General features: G+C 44.8%; 1 protein-coding gene across 1 annotated transcript in view; it reads right to left on the bottom strand.

Moving 5' to 3' along the window:
- Positions 1–1,833: 1,833 nt before the first annotated feature.
- TRAPPC12 (trafficking protein particle complex 12) overlaps positions 1,834–20,610 on the bottom strand; it is an 83,335-nt gene continuing 64,558 nt past the window's right edge. The window contains 4 exon segments of the mRNA XM_015425359.1: positions 1,834–2,095; positions 2,098–2,167; positions 5,497–5,584; positions 7,332–7,432. Coding sequence (XP_015280845.1) covers positions 1,929–2,095; positions 2,098–2,167; positions 5,497–5,584; positions 7,332–7,432 — 426 coding nt within the window. The 3' untranslated portion in view covers positions 1,834–1,928.

The following is a 20,610-nucleotide window of genomic DNA, read 5'->3' on the forward strand; positions in this document are numbered from 1 at the left end:
TCCTGGATCTATAAGATCTTCTAGAATGAGTGAAGGGAGTGAGTACCTTCCTGCTTGGGCCACCTGCTCTGCCTTATGAACTAGTTTGTTGGTGGCAAGTAGAAACTATGAAACTGGCCTATTTTATGTTCCTGTGAAATTTGTCTTTTGTCTGTTTTGTACCCTGTAAGCTGATTTGGTTTCATATGGTATGGCGGAAAGTGGGTTAAAAGCGTCCTAAATAAATAATAAAAATAAGCTTCCAGTCTGTACCTTAGCCTATGTGAATGTTAAGCCTCCTGCACACACACATCCTCACTGGACAGAGGAGCTGCTTTCTCAGGGTGAAATCCTATGAAACTGCAGCATGAGCATATGAAAACTACAAGGGGATGACCAACCCTGAAGGTCTTGCCCACTGCATTATGGCAAGGCTGGCCAATCCAGAAGCATGAGGGCACCAGGGCAAGTTAGGACACCGTTGGAAAGATCTATGCCATTGGAGCCACCTACACTGTTCTGGCATTGAAATCCTTCAGTGAACTAGTATTGAGTGCAGTACTGCAACTATGTGTGAGTGCGCAAAGGGGGTGCAGAGGGAGGCAGACAGAATGTGTGTGAGAGAATTATGACTAGATTTGGATGGCAATGACCTAGGCTTTTTTTTTTGGGGGGGGGAAACACTGATCCATGAATGACAAAATATTCCTTCAAAAGATACATTCCACAAATTTGTTTGTGCTGCAAACAAGAATGTGCACTAGTAAATGATGTATAACATTCTATGGTGGTTATAGCAAAAGAAGACTGAACTGTTCTCTTTCTTTCTTTTTCTCCCCCTATCAGGTCACAGCTGATTTATGGCGACCCTGCAGGGTTTTCAAGGCAAGAGACATTCAGAGGTGGTTTGCCATTGCTTGCTTCTGTGCAGTGACCCTGGTATTCCTTGGAGGTCTCCTATCCAAATACTAACCAAGGCTGATGCTGCTTAGCTTCCCAGATCTGCTGAGATCCGGCTAGCCTGGGCGGTCCAGGTCAGGGCTTTCTTTCCTTGGGGTAGGTGAATTCTGAATTTCTACGAATAATGGGTTGGATCGGCTAGTAGCAGTACTTAAGAGCCTCCCACATCTGGGAAAAGCTCTTTGTACTGGATGGGAGTTTTATGGCTGGCAGAACAGATTCAGAGATTCCAACCTGTACCTTGCCCCTTATGTGCTGATACATGTATTCTGGATCTATTCTGCTGCATTTGTTTCACAGAAGCAAAAGAAGGATGGAAGAAGCCAGTTTGGGGGCATCAATAGCCCAGTTATTCAGATTTGTTTATGCATATTCCTGTCCCCAGAATTGCTCTGAGGAAGTCAATGGGGGCAACTTCATGTTTATGCAGGGTGGACGGTACCATGATCTAAGGACTGTCATTGAACCACCTGCTGCAATTTCATGGGACATAGCTGGTTGGTGACACACTGCACAGGAAGAGTGGAACGAGCTTTCTTCATAATTTGCTATTTTATTACAGTGTTCCTCCCGTCACCACCAGCAGCACTCAGATTATAAACATGCAATGAGTTTAGCTGGTGCCATTTTACCAATAAGCCCTGAATGTCTTAAGAACAAAAGCCATCAAGACGTTAGCTCAAGTATGCAGCTATATGAAGGGGGGGGAAGCCTTATCTGAGTCATTGTGACTATTTGCATATACTATAAATTGGCAATAACTGCAGGGATGAAGTTGGCTGTAGATCAACACAAAATCCCTAGGGGTGATAGCCAGGATTTGTTGAAAGAGACCAGAGTATAAACTCTTACAATGTAGTCATTCTACCATATGTTTATAATTAAAAAGCTCTTTATTGCACTTGGCTAGAGGAACATTTACAGATTAGCAGGAGTATATACAACTTCTGAAAAGCGAGCTTTTCCAAAACACAAAAAGAGAGAGAGGCTCATCCTAGCTTTAGACACTGAGTGTTGAAGCTGTCACCCTCTTTGAGAGCCACAGCCTCAAGCAGAGCCTGTTTCTTCTGCATGCTGCGGGACGACTCCAGTTCGTACATGGTTGTCAAATTGAAAAGAACGCTCTCGTGGAGGTAATGTTTAGGGTCCTGCTGAAACCTTCCAATTGGGGGAGGGAATCCTTCAGTTTTCCCAGATAAAGCAAACAAACAGCCGCATTGTTGTTAGCCTAGAGAAAATCTTACATTAGAATATTTATGAAGCCAACAATACAGTTCAAGAAAAATCCTTGCACATTCTAACATGGTACTCTGTCAAAACCATAGCATAGGAGACAGGCTTGGGTGGTCTCCTTTCTTCAGAAGGTCCTGGGAATCAGCTGTTACAGACTGACTGGCAAGCAGGCAAAGGCAGTTAAAAATGCAGGGGGTGGGGGAGAGGCACCATGACTCAAGCACAGAAAGACTGTGTATCTGCCACTCACTGCGTGAAAACCTTAAAGCTGCAAAAGGTGTTACTTAGTGTGATGTAGTGGTTAGATTACCAGACTTAGAAATGCAAATTTTTCAGGAATTCTGAAGCCATGCAATTTTGTGTGTGCATGTGTATGTGAAAACAGAAATTTGGGGGGACATTCAAGTGCATCCAATACTAACTTTCCTATGAAACTAACACTAATATTTCTGCTTTAATAAGTTAACATTTATACTTTATAACTCAGGTATCATATAGAATTGTATTAATTGACAGCATATCTGTCTTAGCTTTCTACTAGCAAAGTTGCAAATACATCCAAGAAAAAGCAACAAACTGTTACAACCTATGCTATTTTAGCATTTTTCATTCAGTTCATAAGGAAAAAAAAGTTTCATAGGACTTTTTCAGTGTTTCCCCCCAAATTCCCTATTTATCCAGTGGAATTTTTAAAATAAATTCTCAGACTTCTTTACGCAATACATGTTGACTGAGGGGAAATGTTGTCTTAAAAAGTACTGCACTTATTTCAAAAGTTAAAAAATGTATTTCATAGGTATTTTCTTCAGTGCGCCCCCAAATTCCCCCCCCCCGAAAGTGCATCTTGAATGAACAAAACACTGTCCTCAAAACCATTTCACTAATGGCTTCTTCCCCACCAAGGAGTTTCAGTGCTTCCCAAAACTTCCCAATTTTCAGAGCTGTTGGGAGGAGGGGTTTTCTCCTGCTTCCCCACAACATAATGACCAGGCCCGTAGCCAGGATTTTGTGGCTTGTGGAGCAATTTTTTTTCTGGTGGGGCTGAAGTTTTCAGTGCAGAAAGAAAAGCCAGAATTCTGAGGATTATGACTCAACTGCTCTTCTCTCTCTGAGTCTTCTCAAGCTGTCTATTCTACGTAGGTGTTCTTATGCTAGCAATCACCCTTAGAGTATTAACTATTTAGCCAAAAGAAAGCTGCTACTAGGATAGATCTCTAAATTGCAAGCTGTCAACCACTTTAGATGACAGTTCTCAGTTGTTGCAAGTTAATCACTTCTGCCAGCCTAAGCAACAATTCTGATAAAAAGCCAGCAGGTGGGGGGTGATGACTTCTATAGTCAAGAAAGCTAATACTTGGGCAGAAAAACTCTCTTACAGGACAGCAGTTTCTTGAAACAGAGTTAGAAGGGATCCTAGAGGTCACCTACTCCAACCCCCTTGCTCAGTGCAGGCATTAGTCAACTACAGCACCCCACTCTGCTTAAAAGAGTGCATGCCTTTAAAAATGTTTTTTAAATGACTAGAAAAAGCATTTAAAGGAGAAATTCTTGTGGGGCTGTGCCTTTAAGAACGGGGGCAGAGCCCCCCAAAGTCCCACCATAGCTACGGACCTGATCATGACGCTTCTGTGCACCATGCCTGTTTAGCTTGACTTCTCTGACCCTTTTCAAACTACCTTTGTATTCCATTTTAGTAACTGGTTGCTAGTGGATTTTTTTCCCATTTGGGACAGACCAGTTTTAGTAACTAGCTGCTAGCGGAATTTATTTACCTGTTCATAAAAACCTGCTTTTGAGGGAAACTGCTTTCTTCTGTTTTCTACCCCCTTGTTGCGCTTCTAAATCGCTGTGGTGTGCTGTTTAAAAGGTCCATAGCACTTCCTACAATGTCGCTCCCCCCCCTGCCCTTTTCCACCATGTGGCCTTCCTTGGACTTTTAAAAAACATTGTAAGGTGTGCACAGACTCCATAGACTCAATGCATCTCAGTGGTGCTATAGCACTCGGCTTAGAACATTTAAAAAAAAATCAGAAGATTCAATGGCAAAAAAGGGCAGGTGAAAAAGTGGCACTGTTAGAAATGACCATAGCACTTCAGAGACGGCTCATTAACAGAAAGAAATTTGCTGCACGAAACCCCCACCCCTGTATCACTTTACTCGAAACTGGGCCAACAACGAATAACGTCCAGTTTAGAATGGTAATGTGAAAAGGGCCTCTGTGTTTTTTCCTAAACCTGCTTTGCTCTGTTTTGGGAAAGATCAAAGTAAAACTGAGCTGCTGCCATGTGTGCAGGAAAGTCTGGTTCCCTGCCCCAGTCTTCACAACAGTCACCCTGCCCCCGCATGCCACAAGGGGGTGTTTTGAGAGTTTTGTAATAGGCAATTGACATATCAATATAATGGTATATCTGTATGTCTATTGCTTTAAAAAAAAAAAACCCTTGGAAAAGCTCTCTCCCTCCTGTAGTGCAGTGTGTGTGTGTGTGTGTGTGTGTGTGGCTGCCATGAGAAAATGCCGGGGAAGCTTCCACCAGGAAGCCCCATTGCTGCTACGCTGCACCAGGAGCTTCAGCAACACCAGGACTTCCATAGGGAGGTGCTGCCACACGGAAAGGCCCTGACCAAAAAAGCATTTCACTAATTTCACAGGGGACAAATATTTCATGGCAGATTTTTTTTTTTGCAGTGCTCCTCAAAATTTGAACAGGTCCTCAGACTTTCATGCTATAGATTTTGAGTGAGTAAAACTTTTTCTTATAAAGCATTAGACGGCTTTCAAAGAAAAGCCACAAATTATATAAGGGTTATTTCCAGTGCTTCTCAAAGTTTCTCAGTTTTTCTATCAGAAACACGGAAAAAACATTCTTAGAAAAAACATGGGTTTTTTTTCTGAATTTTTCAGTGCCATCAAATGTTTAGTCAGACTAGGATTAGGGCAACCCTGGTCACACCTCCACTCTGCCATGGAAGTTTGCTAGGTGACCTTTGGTCAGTTCCTCTCTCTGTCTCAGCCTAACCTACCTCTCAGGGCTGTTGTTGTGAAAATAAAACAAGAAAAGCAAGAATGATGTAAGCTGCTTTGGGCCCTCATTGCCATGAAAACTGGGTATACATATCTAAATGAATAAATAAACATCTACATCCTTCTGAGTGTAATTTTTTGATCTTTGTTCTTCATGGACTTTTGGATATTTCTCCCTCAAAGCAATTAGAAAGTTTTGACTGACTGTACTGCACCAGTTACATTTTGGGGCCCGGGATCTAAATGGGTAACACCTCAGAAGCCAAATGAGCCATGAATTCCATTAGAAAAGATTTCTTACCACAGCATTCGATGGGTCAATCTTCAAAATCTCTGTGAAGAATTTGTGAGCTTCTGCAAAGTTATTTTGGCCAAGATGGAGAAATGCTCTGGAATGGTGGGGGAGCGAAGAGAGAGGGAAAGAACAATCTTTCAGAAGATAGCTGCCACCCAAAAAAACTCAAAACAGTAAGCATATTACAAAATTACAGCAGCCTTTTTTCTTCAATGAGGAAAATATTCTTGACCTCTGTTCTTCATGAAATACTCTTAAGCAAGCTGTAAGCTATGACTTGGATTCACTGGAGGGTTTCTGTGGATGAATGGGGTTCCACTCAGAAAGTGACACTTTCCTGCCTGCCCCTCTCACTGCAGCCCCAAATGACCCCTCAATGCTGCTCCAAGGGGCCAGGGGACCCCAAAGGAACTGCATTTCAGGGCTCATTTGGGGCTGTAATGGGACAGGCAGGGGAGAAATTCATGCTCTGTGGATGGAAGTCTTTCCATCTGCAGAACAGCACTGGTGGATTCAAACCTATGATTTAGCAAAGAGGGATTTAACTTCCAGAGTAAACTACACAAAATGAAGCTACACTCTAGCAAAAACAATACATTAACACACAAGCAAATTGGGCATAGACAAAGGAAGAAGGCCTCCAGGTCTCCACAGAGCTGTATTGTCTGTGTAGGTTTAGTAGGACAAAAGGATAATCCTCTTGAAAGGACAGATTCCTCTGCTAAGCTGAGGGAATTCTGGGAAAGATTAACAACATTGATGGTAGGATTGTTGTTGTGACTAGTTGTGGCTTGTAAAAGGTTAGAAAGTTTTTTTGTCCTGCTTCTGTAGAGAAGTTAGTTGCCTATTGTAGATGCCTTGTTTCCTTTTGTGAAATTCCTCTGAAAAAGGTTGATTCTGTAGACAGGAGTCAAGTTCACTAAGCTTTTCCTTGATCAGATGCTAACCAAATGTTTCAGTAGCTTCTTGGAGAATATGTGACACAAGCTCTTACAGTAGTTTGTGGGGTAAAGTAGATTGTAGAGGGTTTTTTATTCTCAGTCCCTTTGGTATATTGCTAAGTCTTCTGCATTTGGTGAGAAAGATGATATTTGTTTGTACCTCTGCAAGTTTGATGGATTTGTATCAAATCTTGTTAAATATGTTCATTCAGAAGTTAAGTCCCACTGGGCTGGATCCAGACTAAATTGGCAATTTCCCCCTTCCTGCTGCAGAGCCCCCTCACGTTGTTCCTCAGGGTCCCCCATCCCCCAGGAGCAGCATTTTGTGGAGATCAGTGGGCTGCAGTGGGAAGGGAGAGCCATGAAAGTTCTGTTCGACTGATGGAAAGCAGACATTTCAATGGCTGGAGCAACATTTGGTTGCAGAGCTTTACTACACTGTGCTAATTAAATGTAGGCATACTAGCAGACAACATCCTCATCCTACAGTCCTATCACTTCGAATGCTGGAAGGCTGGGTGTTCTTGAAAATTTCTATAGTTACCAAACTAAGTTGGTTCTCTGTTGTTACTGCATATAAGGTTTCTTTGCATGTGAAATGTATATTGAAAGATCTGTACTGGGAAGTAATTAAAAACCCCTAGTGTTTGGTGGACGAGAAACTTTTAAAACCCCAGGTCTTATAACAAAGGAAAGACAGCTTCAGTGCAGGATAACATGGCTACATCATGTCCTACAGATCTCATGGGCTGATAGATGCCAATCCGTCTTTCTTCTGACAGTTGTAGTAACATAAAACAGAAATGAAGAGAAGGGGATATTCTCCAAGGCCCTTTAATGTTCATAGTGCTTTCTTTGCAAAATCACATTTAAGATTAATTTAGTTTTTAGATTTCCCACCTGTTCATTAAAACCATAATTTGGGTCTTCAGTCCATCCAATTTTGAAGTCACTTTCTCGACATCTTGAAAATATTTTTCAGCAGTTTTTATGTCTCCAATCTGGATAGCACAAAATGGCAAAAAAAGAGAGAAGTCACTGCAATTAGTGAAATACACTAGAGACTCATCAAAAGGAAGGTTTTCATGCAAAAACATGGGGAAAATAAGGGGGGACACACACACAATGTTCCCTCTAAGATGACTTAGTGTGAGCTAGCGCACAGTTTTTTAGCCTCTGGCTCACACATTTTTGTCTTAGCTCAGGAAGGAGGGCTCCAGCACAAACCATTTTATGCAGCAGCCAAATCGTTCACTCACAACTGTAATGCCAGTAGCTCACAAAGTAGAATTTTTGCTCACAAGACTCCACAGCTTAGAGGGAGCATGGGGGGGGGGGGATAACATGCAGGGAATATTAACAGAAACCCCCGGTAAAAATATGCAGTTAATTCAGATTCATGATGCCATTCATTTTAGAAAATTTTCTAGTTCCCTTGGTTGTTCACAGAAGAGATTTTGAGCTAAAGGGGATCTCCAAGTATACCAAAGAATGCTTTTGTTTCCTCAGTTTGGGAAAATCACTCTGAATGCACAATTGGATTTCTTGTGTTGTAGAAAGTGAACATTTTAAGGCTGCAACTACAAGCGAAACGGGAAATCTGTCAGCCAATCTTTCATCTTTTAAAATTTCTGTATTTTGCAGCTACGGGGTAGAAATATGGATCTGGATTTGGATCACAGCCTGGCAAAGGATTTGTCCAAGCTGCCCTCCTGTCTTGAAGGTGCCCTGAACTGCAGTTGCTTCAATGGGGGGGGATGGGTCAAACAAACAAACAAAAGAACAGGGAAGCACCCAGAACAGAGAGGTATTTACGTTTCCACCCAATTAGGATGAAAAGTTGTCTGTAACCTAATTCACCCCCACTAGTTTCTATAGCAGTTTTTAAAAGGCCCCCTTACAATGACTGGCTTCCCTGAAGGAGGGAGAAGTGTTTTTAAGGAGGGTTTTGTGACTGAAAGCCAGTCGCCTCTACAAACAGCCAGAAACGGAGAAGAAAAATGAGACCAATTTTGAGTACTACTTACTCTGTGTGCCAGTGAAGAAAGGAAATGAGGTCACTCATCAGAATTGCCAGAGAGCTTTTCAAGCAAGAGGTACTTTACCAGCTCTCATTTTATCTTGCTACAACACAAGGCTGAGAAATCTGGAGTTGCTCCTAGAGAGGTGAGAGGCTCATGTCTCAATCTCTTGTGATTCACAAAGTGGAAGGCAGCTGCCTAGCCACGTGTTGGAGGTCTTTGCCACATGCCTGACAACAGTCCTGGGCAGGCAGCAAAACCCAGAAGGTTTTCCTAAGCAGGCTCTACGGTTGCATTCAGGGGAATGGGTCACATGTCTATGCCTGGGCTCAAAGGCCATGGTTTCTCAAGACCATAGCGTAGAAAGAGATTTTCGCATGGGTGTGTGCCAACTGCAAACAGTAGCTCTCAAAATATTAGATGTAGAGATTGCATGGAATGGTCTGTGTCTCCATAATAGCTTCTGCAGGTTTTGGTCCTTTTTGATAGCTTGTTCTTCCAAGTTTATACCCAGAATTAAACTTTGTTGGTCTTAAAGGTGCCACTGAATTCAAACTTTGTTCTGTTGCTTCAGATCAATGCGGCTTCCCACCTGAATCTATAGTTACTGATACCGTACCCATTTGGGAGAAAACAGGGTTGCACTTACCTCTAACTGTTATTCATCGAGTGGTCTTCTGTGCAGGCATACATGGGAACGTTCTCTAGAAGGTTTGGAGCACTCTCCCCCTCCCCTCAGTCCTTTTGTTGCTGTCATGGAAGGACCCTGTGAGCACAAGGATCCCATAGCAGAGAAAGGAGGGCAGGGAGGGATGTGGGCCTGCACAGGAGGCCACTTACAGATAAGTGTAGCCCTGTTTTCATAATTGTGGCTTCTATGCAGTCCCACATGGGAGAATAGCAAGCTCACTTATTGGCAGGAGGTGGGCGTGGGATTCTTAGTGAAACAAAAACTGAAGGACTGCTTTCCCCACAGCTGCATCTCATCTGGAGTCAACGCTGACTGTGTAATGCCTGATGAACGAGGTAGCTGCCTTGGAGATGTTGTCCAAGGGGATACTGCCAAGGAACACTGCAGGAGACTACTGAGACCTGGCCAAGTGTGCTCTGAGGTGGAGTGGGCAGTCTACCTTTGAGACGGAGTAGGCTAACTGTATGGCCCTCACCGCCTAGTGTGAGATGGTTTGGGGGGAGGCTGCCCGGCCTTTGCAGGGGCCAGCAAAACACACCAGCAGATTGTCTTCCTTCTGCTAGGATGCGTTATGGTCTAAATAAAAAAGCAGTGATCTTTGAACATCTGAAGTGTGTAGAGTCCATTCCCTATCTGAGGTGGAGGAGAGAGAGAAAAAAACACTGGCAGGATTATCTGTCCTGGGAAACACGGAAGATGGACAATACCTTCAGGAGGAAATCCAGAGTAGGGCAGAGTGCAAACCTTATCAGAGAGAAATCTGGTGAAGGGAAAAGAAGAGTGCAGGGCCCTGAGTTCTTCCACCTTGCGGGCAGAGGTAATTGCCAGGAGCACGGCACCTTATAGGAGAGGAAAGGCAGGTCACACATAACAAGGGGCTCAAAGGGCTTGAAAATTAAGGCAGAGAGTGAAAGACTTCACTGGGGAACAGGTGGGAGTGTTGAAGATGTAGGTTAAACAGGCCCTTAAGGAATTTCTTAGAAATTTGGACCGAAAAACAGAAGAGCCTGTGACGAGGTCATGGAAGGCTTAAATGGCCAACAAATTAACTTTGATTGAGATAACTGCCAGACCACTATCTTTCAGGTGTAATAAGTCAAGGCCATTAGCCCTAGAAGCCTCTGTATAGCTCTATTTGAATGAAACCTATTGGAGGGAAACCTGAGCACCGTCACCCATATGGAGGTTCCCTTATTTCAAGGGGAAAATGCCCTGCCCCCCATAGGAGTCCAGCTGGGCCCCAATGAAAAGAATGGTTTGAGCTGGATATAGGATGGATTTATCTCAGTTAATCTGAAGGCCCAAGGAGGTTAGTGTCAAAACAAGCTAAGGAAATGTGGGTGGTTAGCAACTCAGGGGAAGGTGCAATGAAAAGCCAGTCATCCAGATGGGGGTACACAATGCAGACTTTCAGGTATAAGAGGGCCACAACTATAGATGTGAACTTCATAAACACCCTATGGGCAGTGGTCAGACTGAAAGGAAGGGCAGTATATTGGTAGAAGTTCTGGCCACATTGGAAATGGAAGGAACTTTTTAGACCTGGGGTGTATAGCAATGTGGAAATAAGCATCTTTAAGGTCAATAAAAGCAAACCAGTCATGAGGGTGAAGTAGGCTGAGAACCTCCGACAGTGCAGTCATGTGAAAGTTAGGGACCACTAAGAACTTGTCGAGAGAAATCTAAGATAAGGTGCTTGCCACCATCCTTCTTGTCAACTAGGAAATAATGAGAATAAAAACCAGCACTGGTTTCAAACAATGGAACCGGCTCAATGGCTCCTTTATTGAGAAGCTGGAACACCTCCTGCTGTAACTCAGGACGGGGTATGGTAGAGGGAGAAACAGGGGGATGACCAACAGGTGAAACATGGAACTGTTAGAAATATCCTTGTTCAACAATGCTGAGAACACAATCATCAGAAATAACTGACTCCCAAATGGGGAGAGAGTGAGACAAGCAGAATAAGGCAGGCGGGGCCTAAAAATAATCAGGATTGGGGTCTTCCCTTGCCAGAGGTCTCCCAGGGTGACACACAGGGCCCTGCTTGGAGTGCAGGCGACCCTGCTGCTCTCTGCCCTGAGGATGCTGGAATGAGGAGTGCAGGGAAGAATCAAGAGTAGGAAGGGTGGTACCATTAGGGTTGAAAAGACTGTGAGTGGGTCGCATGCTGCAGAAAGTAGCAAGAGTTGAAGGTCTGGGCGGGTGGACCAGTGATGCCAAGGGACCGTGCAGTGATCTTTTCCTTTCACATACTGTCTAAGACATTATCAATCTGGGAGAGTAACAAGTTCCTTCCCTCAAAGGGCAGATCTTCAGTTCTTGCCTTATTCTTGTTGGGAAGGGCAGTGCATCGAAGCCAGGAGTAGCATCGCAGGACTACAGCAGAAGTGATGGATCTACTGCATGAGACCGCAATATGTTGTGCTGCATTCAATTGCCGCTTCTCATGTTTTAGCCCCTCCACCTGCCAAACTCTGGCCGTGGCTTTGTGCTCTTCTGAGAGGGAGTCAATGTAAGTGGCCATTCATTCCCACAGGAACATTGGTAGCATCCTATAATGGCATTGAAGTTTGCCATGGGCAGGGTAAAGGCCGACGATGTGTCGATCTTACGGCCAAGACCACCAAGCTTTATTAAATGTATTAATTATTGATTAAATTGGATTTTAAACCGCCCTTCCCTGTAAGAATAGGGCTCAGGGCAGTGTACAGCATGGAATAAATTCATATAATACATAATTAAAAGCAGTTAAAAACATTAAAAACACAACAGTCAACCTAACAGATGATGCTAACTGCCTCACGGAGAGGCCGGGAGTGGGAGTGGCCAAAAAATGGGACCGTTGCTGTCCTCAACCAAACGCCTGGCAGAACATCTCTGCCTTACAAGACCTGTGGAACTCCATCAGGTCCCACAGGCAATGCTCCCTCTGAGCTGTGGAGTCTTGTGAACAAAAATTCTACTTTGTGAGCTACTGGCATAAAAGTTGTGAGCGAGCAATTTGGCTTCTGCATACATTAGTTTGCCGGAGACTAAAAAACTGTGAGCTAGCTCGCACTAACTCAGCTTTGTGGGAACATTGCACAGAGCATGGGTGTTATTTGGCAGAGTTCCACCAGGTTGGAGCCAGGGTGAAAAACGCCCTGGATCTGGTTGAGGACAGCCAGATATCTCACAGGTCAGGGACCACCAATAAGTTCTCATCTGCTGAGCACAATGCTCTTCTGGCGCTATACCAGGAGAGGCGGTCCTGCAGATACATGGGTCCCAGACCATTAAGGGCCCTGAAGGTTAACAACAGAACCTTGAATGTGATCCAGTACTCCACCAGGAGCCAGTGCAGCTCACACAACACAGGTTGAATATGTGCTGTTTGCGAATTCCCCTCAGGGCTTCCTGATCGAATGGTGAGGAGAGAGGCCCACAACACTGCTTAGCTGGGATGACCTCTGTCACAATCAAGTTGGCAGTGAGGTGGGCAAAGAAAAAGTCAGTCGTCTTCCAAGACCTTATACATGTGTTCAGTCTTCTTGGCAGAGGGCAAAACTGATGCTGGCTTAGTCCAGATGGATTTGACTGTGTCCAGTAAGCCCTGGAGCATCAGGAAAGTGACCGAGCCCATGATGGATGGGTAGAGAACCTTCAGGATATGATCAGAAGAGTCAGACATGACTGCTAACAACAACAACACATCATGACAGGGACTTAGCCATGAGAATCAACTGTTTAGAATATAGGTGGAGAGCCTCTGTCAGGGAAACAGGGGACAGTTTGCAATGCACTCCTCAGGTGATGGTTCCGAGAGAGTGTCAGAACTGCCTAAGGATGGGGGTTTCTCTTCATCTCATTCTGAATGGCTTTGCTCCGTGGTGAATGATGCCAATGGTGGGGCATAACGAGGCCAGGAGCTTGGTTCCACAGGAGGTGGTAATTGCTGTCCCCACTGCCTAGGCCACTGCATGGGTGGCAGAGTGCATTGGAACCACTGTGGAGGGGGCAGTCCCCAATAGCGCAGGCCCGAGGAGTCACCTGAGGATCTGTGATGTCACTTAGCTGGGGAAGATTCAGCCTCAGAGGGGGACTGTGGAGGAACCTCAATGACCTCTTCATGGAGGAAGGAGGAGATGATCTCTGAGTTGGGTAGGGGGTTCAGTTTCACCGGGTGGGGGATGGATCTCCTCCCACCTGGGTAGAGGAACAGTGAGAAGTCTTATACTTTGACTTTTTCCTTCTGCGGTGGTGGTCGTACTGAGGAACTCCACAATGCCAAGGATTTCTTTGGAGCTGATAGTGGGCCCAATTTTGATACAGATCCTGATGGCACTGACCCTGAAAGGGACCGGGGGGGGGGTAATGGGCCCTTTGCTCTAGTTCCAGTTCCTTAGAAGGGGTCTGATCTTTGCCCAGAGCCGCCAGAGCCTTTTCCCAAAGTGCAGCTTTCAGCCTCGAAGCCTGATCCAGATGAGCTTTTGGGGTGACTTGCTTGCAAATCCGGCAAGCAGAGACATTGTGGGCGTCACCCAGGCACTGGAGACAAGGATCATGGTCACCTGATTGTAAAGTTTTTAAGCCGCATTCGACACACTTATTGAATAAAGCCATAATACGAGAAAACAAAGTCCTCCCCAAAGTGATAGTGATCGAAGAGTCAAAAAACATTAGAAAGAAATCAAAAGGAAAAAACCTGAGGTGAGTAGCAGAAGAGAGTGAAATGTCCATTTTCCATGGGGGTGAAGAAAAGACTGCTTGTGAGAGGAGGGAGACAGCACTCCAAAACCTCTAGAGAGCTTTTGAAAAGATCTCCACGGCAGGCCTGTGCAAGTGGGTCCCATGAAGTCACGAAGATGAATTATGGTTATTTGAGCAACAGCTAAAACAGTTTCTTGTTGATTAATCAATATCCTTCTTCAGCACACTGGGGTGGATCCTGTGGAAAGATCCACATGTGCAAGGGTGGAGGTAATTTTTGCCGATTTTGTCCACTGCAGCAGTAGCTCTTTAACTCCTCCCTCATAGTGCTCCTGGATGGGCCATCCTCTTTAAGCAGCATTTTCAGGGCATTTCAGGCTGCAGTGGGGGGGGGGGGCAGGGAAGTCATGTTTCCATGCACAGAATTTAGATGGGATCCAAACCTTCATATTCTCCAGTATGGCTTCACTGCTGCACTTAACAGTTCGTTTTTTAAAAAGGCTGTTCTCTCACATTCTCATCTCCCTTGCCTTTAGCATGATAAGATATGACTTGCCATCTCTTCTGAATTTCGGGAAAGTAGAAGGAAGGAGAATGCCGACAGGCAGCGGAGGACAAATGCTGTTCTGGGTGCAGCAGCCCCAAACCGCTTTGGGAAGGAGCAGTGTTTTCCATGGCTATTTGTTCAAGGTTATGGAAGCAGGGCCAATAGGCTGTGTGTGCTTTGTCTTCTTTTCTGCTGCACTCAAAGGAAAAGGCCCTGTTCTGACAGTAAAACCACTAATTCAAGAATATCCAATAATCCCTCAAAAAGGCCCAATGTAACAGCTAACACTGAAGACGACAGGACTCCCTTCAGAGCCTGTTAACATTGCTCTTTGAATTGGACAGACAGATTGCTCCTCTGAGACATGAGCCACTCTCCTTGCATTCCCCCCAAGGTTGGGAACGCTGCTTCTGAAGCAAAGCCAGGCCTCCGTCCGACTTCAGAGCCAACAAGCACAGCCTGGAAGTGAACTCTGCTCTTCTGTGTGCCCCTCTGCAGCCACTTAAAGACTCCAGTGACATTTACTCATGGCTTGCAAGCCTTTAATACAAATACGTTCAATTTGTTGGGCTTTTTTTAAAAAAAACCTTGCTTTTCTTAAAATGTTTTCTTTCCCCCCACAATTTAATTATCAATACATTATTTCACGTTTTGTCAACTGCAGTCTTTAATACAAACTATCTAATGTTGACAATGACACTTTTAAGAAAGTATTAGCTGAGTCATTATACTTCCTTTAAAAATGAAACTTAGCCCCAACCCAATCCAATCCATTACTCATGACACTGTTCAGGGCACTTTCACACATTCAAAATAATGCAATTTCAAGCCACTTCAGTGATCGTTTGCAAGTGGATTTTGCCATTTCACACTGCAAACTCCAGTTGCAAAGTGCACTGAAAGTGGATTGAAAGTGCATTATTCGGTGGGTGTGAAAGTGCCACTCAGAGTTCAATGGGACTAACCTCTAGGCAAATATACACAGGAATGCAGAGATACGTTAGCAATAGGATAACTTGCCTCTTAATGTAAGTAAAAATTATAATAGCATCAACATTCCAATTTACTATTTTAAAAAGAAATGTTAAATTTAACAAAAGGAGAAAAAAACCTGAAGCAATCAAAATTGGGAGAAATACCTTGAAAGATTCTGAAAATGACAGATGGCTCCTTGGAAGGGTTTCCAGTCGCTGGGGAAATGGGTGGTCCTTTGTCATTTTTTAATTCAAAACTCTCTGGGATACAGACACTGACTCATAATTGCTCTCACAAAGACTAATGACCTGACTGACCTTCCAAGCAGCAAGCTAACCTCGGCCAATGGAACAGGGGAACACAGTCGTTCAGGAGGAGGCTGGGATGTCCAGACAGCCCTAGAGCAAAAAAAGCCAAGGGGTCACTGTGGTGCTGGCAGAGCCGTAGGATCTGCTCAGCTATGACCTGGGCCATGGTGGCAATGGGTATAGGCTTAATTAATTATCGTATGGCATTGTATATAGGAGACAATGACAGGAGATCCTAAGATTGTCTGGCAGCCTATAGTTCTAGCTCTTTTAGCATTGTGCACCACTAGGTGGTGAGCGAGACTTATTTTTTTGAGCTGAGAGAGTTCAGAAAGATCTGTGACTGTCCCAAGGTCACCCAGCTGGCTTCATGTGGAGGAGTGTGGAATCAATCCCGGTTCTCCAGATGAGAGTTCGTCACTCTTAACCACTACACCATGCTGGCTCTCTGGATATAGGCTTGCCAAAGCCCATGCCCACAGCCACTTGGCAGCCTGAGCAAAGTAGATCCTGAGCCTCTGTCTAACACTGCATGACCCACTTGATTCTGTTTGCTGCTGGCTGCCAAGTAGCCCTCCAGGGCAGCAGCCCATCAGAAATTCTCCCAGTAAGTCGCCGGAAATTCTGCTTTTGGGACTGAAAATGGAAGAAGTCAATACAACTAAAAAGACTTTACTCTGGTACTTAATCACAACAGCGAGAATGATTTATGCACAATTTTGGAAAACAGAGAAAGTGCCAGAAATTGAAGACTGGATACAAAAAGTTCTGTTCATGGCAGAGATGGATAAAATTACGAAGAAGCTGAATAATAAAGAAGACGAAGTGTTTTTTCAAGAATGGAGTGACTTTAAAATATATCTGGAAAAGAACTGGGATGTGAAACAAAACTTAATATGTTTAGATCAATATTAAGTCAAATGATGTTATCTTTAGATTGTAACGATAAGAAATTGATATAGTTGATGATATGAAGTATTTGGAGCAGGGGTGGAAGCATTGCGGGAAGCCACTGGAGGGAGGGGAGGAATTGGGAATGGGGTAGACAATTGATAGAATGAAATGATTTAATTTTACATGTTGTATTCCTGAGAAAAATAAAAATTTGTTTACCGAAAAAAAAAAGAAATTCTCCCAGTAAGTCAAAGGGACAGTCTGCCTGTGCGGCCGTCGTCTCCTCCTGTTCCTGCTGTGGCAAAGGACTCTTAGTAGCAATGCTCCCTCTAAGCTGTAGAGTCTTGTGAGCAAAAATTATACTTTGTGAGCTACTGGCACTAAAGTTGTGAGTGAGCAATTTGGCTACTGCGTAAATTAGTTTGCTCTGGAGCCATCCGCCCTAAGCTAAAATAAAAATGTGTGAGCCGGAGGCTAAAAAACTGAGCTAGCTCACACTAACTCAGCTTAGAGGGGACACTGCTTGGTAGACAGGGTGCCTGAAGCTGGCCAGCAGCCAGATAAATACATAACCAAAGAGCCAGCAGCACTTGACTTGTGCTGAGGATCAATGTGGCATTAATCTTTTAAAAAAGGCTCTCCCAGGGAAACAGCAGCAGCAAATCCAGGTGGTTTATGCCTTGAACCACACATAAATTCTGCCCACTGTGAAAAGCTGCCATTTCTTACACGACTATGAAGGAAGAAAAAAGAAACACATGCTGGCATTTATCACAACTTGAGGACCACTGTAAAAAGTTGGAACCCAGGGAATGAAAAACTCAGGCATTCCCATATATTTTAGAAGGAAATGTGGGTATTTCTACTCTTCGTTCCCAGACAACTGGGTGTAGGTGTGCATTTACTTTGTAGTTGGGGCTAGCTATATCAAAATGTTACTGTCCATGGGGTTTTCTTGGGAAAGATACTGGAGTGGGTTGCCATATGGCTGCAAGAGTTGGACCATAAGGGAGGCCGAGTGCCAAAGAATAGATACCTTCAAATTATGGTGCTGGAGAAAACTTTTGAGAGTCCCTTGGACTGCAAGGAGATAAAATCAGTCAATCCTAAAGGAAATCAACCCTGATTGTACCCTGGAAGGCCAGATACTGAAGCTGAAGCTCAAATACTTTGGCCACCAAATGAGAAGGGAGCACTCACTGGAGAAGACCCTGATGCTGGGAAAGATTGAAGGTCAAAGAAGGGGACGGCAAAAGATGAGATGGTCAGACAGTGTTATCAATGCAATGAACATAAAATTGAGCAAACTCTGGAGGATGGCGGAAGACAAGAGGGCCTGGCGTGATGTGGTCCATGGGGTCGCGAAGAGTCAGATTCGACTGTGTGACTGAACAACAACAACAATGTATCGAAGTGAAAAATCTCAAGTGAGAAGCTGCTCCTGAGGTTTTCTAGGGCAAAGAGTGAAGTAACCCTCAACGAGGCACAGACTTTGCTCTTTAAAGGATTACAGGCTCTTTAGTCAGTCTTTGGCTGCTTCCACATAGTGGTGACTGTCTGTTTATAGCTCTCATTGCTGCTGTGTGGCCAGAGAGACATTATAGCAACTGCTGATAAAAAATACCTAGTAATAGCTGGGCAGGATCTGTAAAAATGAACACTTTTCTATCCTGCTGTGCAAACATGCTTTGATGGCCATCTTTCCCGAAAGGTTGTGTCAAACCAGGACTGGGAAAAATCAGAGCAAAGCAGAGGAAAACCTGGATAATGGACAACTAACAACCTCCATTACACCCCCCTAGAGAGATCCAGTTGTCCTCAACCAGGGACAGGGCCCTGGTGGAACTCTCTGCCAAACAACATTAGGGTCCTGTGGGATCTTATGCAATTCCACAGGGCCTACAAGGCAGAGATGTTCCGCCAGGCATTTGGTTGAGGACAGCAACAGTTTACATCATGACTGGCACCCTACCTGGATCCCTTACTTCTTCCCTGTGCTTGCGTAGCATTCACAGACCAGATATGGGAAATTTTAGCCACTTGCTTTAGTTACTGGATAATTTACTGGATACGGTTTTATGTTTTTACTAGGAATAAGGCCCGTTGTGGAAATAAATACAATGAGCTCTAGAAAGAGGCTTGGGGCGCGTGCCCTGGCCTTGGGCACTCAGCGTCAATTGGCTGTGGCGACCTCAGCAGGGTATAATGACACTGAGTCCATGTTTTCTCCAGGGGAACTAATATCTACCATCTGAACAGCAGTTGTAATTCTGATATCCAGCCCTCACCTATAGATTGGCAACACTGGTTCCCCAGGAGGAAATGGCTGGTTTGGAGGGTGGAGTCTATGGCATTGTACCTGTCTGAGGTCCTTCCCTACCCTCTCCAGGCTCCACCCCTCAAATCTCCAGGAATTTCCCAACCTAGGGGTGGCAACCAGTGTTCCCTCTAAGCTGAGTTAGTGTGAGCTAGCTCACAGTTTTTTGGCCTCCGGCTCACACATTTTTGTCTTAGCTCAGGAAGAATGGCTCCAGAGCAAACTAATTTATGCAGTAGCCAAATCGCTTGCTCACAACTTTAATGCCAATAGCTAACAAAGTGGAATTTTTGCTCACAGGACTTCACAGCTTAGAGGGAACATTGGTGGCAACCCTATCTCCAGCCAACCATCAACCTACCATTGTCTGCCCCTCTGACTTCAGCTTTCCATCTCCCCCTCCCCCACCTGCAGCTTCTCCCTGGAAAAGTACAGTCTTTCTCCGCAGTGGGGACCCAAGCAGGAGGGAAGTGACCTCAGCAGGGTATAATGACACAGAGTCCACTGTTTTCTCCAGGGGAATGGATATCTACCATCTGAACAGCAGTTGTAATTCTGATATCCAGCCCTCACCTAGAGACTGGCAACAATGGTACCCCAGGAGGAAATGGCTGGTTTGGAGGGTGGAGTCTATGGCATTGTACCTGTCTGAGGTCCTTCACCTCCACAAACCCTACCCTCTCCAGGCCCCCACCCCTAAAATCTCCAGGAATTTCCCAACCTAGGGGTGGCAACCCTATCTCCTTTCCAGCCAACCATCAACCTACCATTATCTGCCCCTCTGACTTCAGCTTTCCACCTCCCCCCCCCCCCGCAGCCTCTATCTAGGAAAAGTATAGTATTTTTCCCCTGGGAGACCCAAGCAGGAGGAAAGCAACCTCAGTAGGATATAATGACAGAGTCCACCTTGCAAAGCAGCCATTTTCTCCAGTGGAACTGATCTCTGCCATCTGGAAAGCAGTTTTAATTTTGAGTGATCTCCAGCCATCACCTAGAGATTGGCAGCAATGGATCCCCAGGAGAAAATAACTGCTTTGGAGGGTGGACTCTATGGCATTCTATTCAGTTTAGGCCTCTCCCCTCCCGAACTCTGGCTTCTGTAGTGTCTACCGCAAAATACCCAGGAATTTCCCAACCTGCAGGTGGCAACCCTAGTCAGGACTGGCCCCAATTAATTCCCCACAAAGGCCAAAGTAGGCCTGGAAAGGGCCTCCTGCCTTTGCCTTTTTACTGACAGAACCAAACTTGGTTGCCCAGCAACAGCCACTGAGGGAAAGGTTAGCCCCACAGGAGCAAAGGAATTGAAGCATTTTTGTCAGGAGAGACAGCCATTTTGGCAGTTGATTCTGTCAGGGAAGTGGCCAGGTTGGCAGTGGATGGGGGAGAGGAGCAGATCCAGCACCCAGCCAATGGCTGAAGGAGCACATAGCACAGCCAACGGGAGAGCTGGAAAGTGCCAATCTGTTCGGGCTTTTATATATATCAGATGGTTTTAAAACTTGTACGTTGCCTAGAGCCCCACTATTGTGAGGATTAGGCAATTAAGAAATATAATGAAATAAATAAATAAATATGAGATGAAGTCATGTGGTTGCTTATAAACACCCTGTCTGCAGTCTAAATGCCAGACCAGAGCAAAACCTCTGTGTGGAGGCAAACTTTAGTACATCTGGCTACCTCCGATGGCTGTCTATTGCTCCATCTGTACTGCTAATATGAATGCTCAAGTCAACC

This window comes from Gekko japonicus, unplaced genomic scaffold (assembly GCF_001447785.1).
Source record: "Gekko japonicus isolate JY-2015 unplaced genomic scaffold, Gekko_japonicus_V1.1 scaffold153, whole genome shotgun sequence".
NCBI lineage: Eukaryota > Metazoa > Chordata > Lepidosauria > Squamata > Gekkonidae > Gekko > Gekko japonicus.